This window comes from Pundamilia nyererei, unplaced genomic scaffold (assembly GCF_000239375.1).
Source record: "Pundamilia nyererei isolate P.nyererei 1_Seehausen unplaced genomic scaffold, PunNye1.0 scaffold00059, whole genome shotgun sequence".
Lineage (NCBI taxonomy): Eukaryota > Metazoa > Chordata > Actinopteri > Cichliformes > Cichlidae > Pundamilia > Pundamilia nyererei.
In genome coordinates, this window is record NW_005187460.1 from 602,321 (window position 1) to 608,143 (window position 5,823).

Below are 5,823 nucleotides of genomic sequence, written 5' to 3' on the forward strand. Positions count from 1 at the left end.
TTATTGATTATAAAATACGCTATATCGGATTTATATCGGTATCGGCAGATATCCAAATTTATGATATCGGTATCAGACATAAAAAAAGTGGTATTGTGCCATCTCTATTTTAAATCGGATGGTACATTTCTGCATTTATAATTCCAGTAATTCTTTGACAAGCTCCCCAACAATGCTGTCTGAAATGCATTGCTCCCCTAGACAATGACAGCCTCTGTGTTTACAGATGACTGTAGACACTCCCTGTTGTACCTCTCTCCTGACCTCTTCTATCTATACTGGTGATGACTTGAACCAAGAATTTCAAATTTGAGTTATCACTCCATTAGACCTGTTTCCACTCATTTTCATGCCATTTTTTTTTGTGTGTAATTTGGTATGTCTCAGCCTTTCCTCCCTGTTTCCCTTTCATCTCTTATGACACTTTAGCCAACAGTAGCTGGACATATTGAAGAGACAGATGCATGTCCGGTCACGGCAGATGGCCGCCCCTCCCTGAGCCTGGTTCTGTCGGAGGTTTCTTCCTGTTAAAAGGGAGGTTTTCTTTCCCACTGTCGCCAATGTCCTTGCTCATAGAGGGTCATATGATTGTTGGGTTTTTCTCTGTATGCATTATTGCATTACAATATAAAGTGCCTTGAGGCGACTGTTGTTGTGATTTTGCGCTATGCAAATAAAGTTGAATTGAATTGAATTGAATGCATGTCTTGGATGCTGTTTAAAGTCTTTGTTTGACTTTTCATGTCCTATAGATAGCCTGGCATTTCTTCTTTTGAACTCTACTTGTCCAGTTTCCTCAAAATTTTTAGGGACACACCAATCACCAGCCCAAGATAAGCAAATATTTGTCTCATTAGCTCTCTGGGAATCACCTTTTTAATGCAAAAAAGAAAAGAAAAGAAAGATACCATTTAATGCCCGCCAAACTGTTATTTTTTATATTTGTTGTGACGTTAGCTAAAGAAATGGAAACAAGTTCTGTTTATGACAAGCTACTACTAACAAAGTGCCTAAAGATACAATTTGAAATTGATTCTTTGTTCATTTATCTATTATCTGTAGACACACTGGTGCATCCCTTTTTTGTGCTCGAAGAATTCATAAGTTAGTGTTAATTTGCTAAACAAACAAAGAAAAACTAAATACACTATATATATCATTGAAAATAAGTGAAAAGGCAGCCAATGTCCAAAGGAAGAGTTTGAAAGAACTTCAGAAAGCCTGGGGAACTATTGTTGAAGTTGCACAAAAGCTTAATTAACTCATTGGGGCCAAAATATAAAGAAATGAGGTATGACACAAGACTTTGAATAATACTCTACATCAGGTGTTGAGCTGGAGCATCTATGCTCACTAAGTCATAAAACTTCTGATGCAAAATAAAAGAAAAAAAAACAGGTACAATCATTTATTAATTTTGCCTTTAGTCACACAAAAAACACTGCATTCCCTCTGGCACTTTTAAAGGTGTGAGCCCTGATAGTCAATGCTCCTTCTTAGCATTATCACCAAAACATAACCCTTCTTCACACATACAAGCTGCTGCAAAACCTGTTTGTAGTTAGCTGCTCGCCTCAATCCAATTAAAGCTGTTATTACCTTTGATTCCCATTCATTCCTTTCTCTGGTTATGTAAGCAGTCTTCTGTACTGCTGAGTTTGTGTTTTTTCATTTGCACCCCCCTCCCCACCAACCGACCCCAATGGAAATTGCTGCGCTGAGCTAGTAGTTATGTTGTTTACATAAAAGCTACATTTTTCTTGTTGCCAGTCTAAATCATCAAAATACCAAGCATGAAATCTTAGTAACATCTTTTCCACTCATTCACTCGCTCAACTGGGTCACTCCCTCAGCTCTGGTGTGTCTCATTAAACTCTCATATATGTTCAGTCCAGTTTCCAGTCACTTGTCACGGTATTTTGCATGCCTCACCGGCTCTCACTGGCTGTTGTCGGTCTAGGAAGCAGCTTCATCGACTCATGTACATGATAAAACAAGTGGAGTAACGAAAATGATGGATATCTAGGGAAGCTAACGTGCGTTCCTGAAGGGGACGTCTTCACTGTGAACAAAACATTTACGAGTATGCAGCAGCAGCCGCAGTCAGCCGTTTCCATTGTTTCCATCCTAGAGCAGCTTCAGGTTATGCTAAGTGAAACGTCTTTGCTTTGAACAAAGCACATCAAATGCTTTCTTTTTTATGTTTACTACAAGAGTGAATTTACTCCTGACTTCTGAGTGTCTAAAGAACCACTGCATAATTTTTGTTTTGGATGTCCTAATAACAACCCTTTGTATGAGCAAGTTTGTACAATATAACTCAGGGGTAGGCAACTCCAGGCCTCGAGTGCCGGTGTCCTGGAGGTTTTAGATGTGTCCATGATCCATCACAGCTGATTTAAAGGGCTAAATGACTCCTCAGCATTTCTTGAAGTTCTCCAGAGGCCTGGTAATGAACTAATCATTTGATTCAGGTGTGTTAACCCAGGGTGCGATCTAAAACCTGCAGGACACCGGCACTCGAGGCCTGGAGTTGCCTACCCCTGATATAACTAAACTTAGCAAACACTGACTAACAAAATATAGCTTCTGATGGATTTAATGCAACGGGCACTGAAACAGTCTGTTTTGGAAAACTACAGCTTATCCAGGCATTATAAAAGTAAATTATGTGTCAAAAATGAAATACACATTCTTGGGGCAAATCAGGCCTATTTTAACTTGTTAAAGTTGCTTACACTAACTTGCTTTTACTTGTATGCCATCAAAGAGATTGAGATCCCCAAGGCCTCATACATGTAGGGCTGTCTGAGTCCTAGGGACTTTATATCTAGCCCTGTGTGAGTTAGAATAATCCTTTAATTGTCCCACAAGGGGAAATTTGGTTGTAACAGCAGCCAGAAAGACACATATACAAACAAACAGTACACAGGACAGAAACATACACAATTTTTCTTACATATTTACATATGGACAATGGTTACTATAAACAGAGTACTGTAAAAGTATATTGGTTAAAGTATAATCACTGTGCTGAGAAGTGCAATGATGTTACAAACAGGAGGACTTTCTGTGCGTGGGAAGAAATAAGAAGTAAACGTGGCACCTCTGGACTCACGTCAAGAGTGATCGCAGCAGGAGTGGAGAGAGGAAGCATAAAGTTGATAAAAAGTGATGTTCCATGTAATTAAAAAATAAAAGTGTGGGTTCTCTGGACCTCACCATGAGAAGCTGGCTTATCTAAAAGAAAAGTTTCGCAGATTTTAAAATGAGGAGTACAGGAGGATTAACCATGACCAAGCAACTGCGATCTTAAAATTAGATTTACAATTCTCTCTTTTCTCTGCTCATTTTGCTGTGTTGGATTGAAGCCCTGAGGAAGTTGGTGGACTATACTGAGTCACTGCTTCCATATTTGGACTCTGTCAAGTCCGGCTGGGAGAGAATTGCATTATTGGCAAGGGTGTACTTCCTCTTCTCTGTTCCACTCTTCTCAAGAGTGGTAGAAACCCTCATTCAGCAAAGAGTTGATTAGTTAGGTAATAATAATGATTTAAGTGATTTAACTATGATTCATATTATGTGACTGAGCTTCTAAATTGCTTAAATAAAAGCTCCTATCTGCATTTAAAGTCTAAACTTGTGGACACTCCCTTCTTGAGTCTTTGTTTAGCAGTAAAGGCAAAACTTGTGTATGAGTATTACAGATTTTAATGGTTTTTACAGGTTGTTCTAGACCATAAAACAGATTCCTGGGGCCTGTTTTCCTGGCTTTGAAAGTACATTTTAACGAGAGCAGCGATCATAAGGAGGAGAGGCGTGGCTGCTGATTGGACTATTAGAGTTGTTAGTTAGTTGCATCAGCAGAGGATACTGAGGCTGGCATCCAGACGCACGCAGAGCTAAGCGTGTCTCAGTCTAAGTACGTTTCTGCATAGCCTATTATTCATAAGACCAGAAATTCTGACCCTTTAAAAAGAGATCTGGTCCAGACTTCCTGTACATGGGTAACTGGGCTCTAACAATACCACACACAGACACGCTGTTACATCTTAGTACCAAAGAAAGTAAGTTCAGTCAGCATCAAGGTTTATAAGAACAAAAGATTTTAAGCTCATTTTGTGAAGGGAACAAATACAGAAGAGAAGACAGAAAATAAAGACTTAAGAGGATAGAGCAACACAACTAAAGGAACATAAGCTGACGGCTTAAGATATTAGAAGAAGGGAAAGGCTGGGAAAGACTTTTAAAATTACATTACAGTGATTAAAACACACATACATTACATACCCCCCACCAACATATGCATAGTGTGTGGAGCTCATTTTTATTCATCACATGCATGAAGTAATTATATTAATGTGTGAAGATGGTTTGTCCTCTTACTGTATGTGCACGCTGTCTGGCAAAGCAGGTGAAACCAGCAGTGCGAAGCACCCCGCAGGGCGAAAAACTGGCTTTTTAAAATGAGAAGAAACAGGAAACAATATAGAGAGAGACTGAGGTTAAATAGCGTGCTGCCAGGCGGCACTGGAAACACATTACTATCTTTACTTGCAAAACAGTAATTTACCGTCGTAATTATATTGGCACTGTTTTGAAGTTGTTTTTTTAGATACTGTTGGGTGAGTCATCATTTTCAATATATATATAAAAAAAGGTGTCATGTGCCTTGGCAGACTCAGGCAATAATAAACATATTCACTCTGTCATACATCTTAAGACTCATACAGTCAAACTGCAACTGTAGCTCAGCTGGAAAAATGTATTTTTATCTTCATTTTCATTGATAAATTACCCCAGCGGAACGATGCCTTCACTTCTGATGTGTTGCATATATGCAGTGAATGAGTCAGCTGCTGTGAGTGAGTCAGTAACCTGTGAAAAAAAAATGTTTATGTGATTATTTATTTCCTAGTTTTTATGCATACCTTGCTGAATAATGGTAAACATGCATACTGTATTACGTTATGTGTTCACAGAAAAGTGAAAATAGTGCAGGACTGTGTTACAGTGTAATTTCAAGATGACAGGCTGAGACTGACAATACCTTTCCAATAATCATACTGAATAATGCAAATGATTCAGCAATAAGGAACAACTGCAATGAAGTTACTATTTCTTTGTGGTGTTTAAGGGTTCTTTAAACACAATAGTTTTGAGAAACTGATGCGTGTCGTATATTTGTTTCTTCTTTTCCTTTTTTTAAAATGTCCTTAATATCGGAAGCCCTGTTTGAAACATCCATTAAGGCCTAAATGTGTATAGGTGTGTATTTCTCCTCAGCTGCAATGCTCCTTAACCCCAGTCTTGTTAATACGTGGTTCGAGAGGATTAGCATCATGGTGATCCTGCTCAACTGTGTGACACTGGGCATGTACCAGCCCTGTGAGAACATCGATTGCACCTCGGACCGCTGCCAGATACTACAGGTAAGCTGGCCTGCTGTGTTTATGTGTGCACATGTGTGTGCACTGAGGATGAGATGGAACTAAATTTTCAATTATTTGCCACAAATTCAAAGCAGCTCATGTATTGCTTCCTATTGCTATTCATCAAGCTGTGATTCATGCACACTACAGTTTTTTTTTTTGTTGGTTTTTTTTCCCTTCTGTAATGTTTATATTTTCTCCTACTCTCTGAGCAGGGAAATGGGATTCAGTTTGTTTAAAAATAGTGCTGTGGAGCCACATGTGAATTTGTCAGTTCAAGAATTGAAGAATACATATGGGAAGAAAAGTGCCAGCTGTTTGAATTGTACATGCTCAAGTAGGGAAATTAGCTTAGTTTGGAAAAATATGGTGTTGATCAGAATTATTAAGC

At 38.7% G+C, this 5,823-nt stretch overlaps 1 protein-coding gene across 3 annotated transcripts in view; it reads left to right on the plus strand.

Annotated features, from left to right (window-relative positions):
• cacna1ia (calcium voltage-gated channel subunit alpha1 Ia) overlaps nucleotides 1-5,823 on the plus strand; it is a 190,634-nt gene that overhangs the window by 89,707 nt on the left and 95,104 nt on the right. For all 3 annotated transcript variants that reach the window (XM_005734524.1, XM_013911268.1, XM_013911269.1), the window contains exon 3: nucleotides 5,321-5,432. In XM_005734524.1, the coding sequence (XP_005734581.1) occupies nucleotides 5,321-5,432 (112 nt within the window). The remainder of the gene's footprint in view (nucleotides 1-5,320; nucleotides 5,433-5,823) is intronic.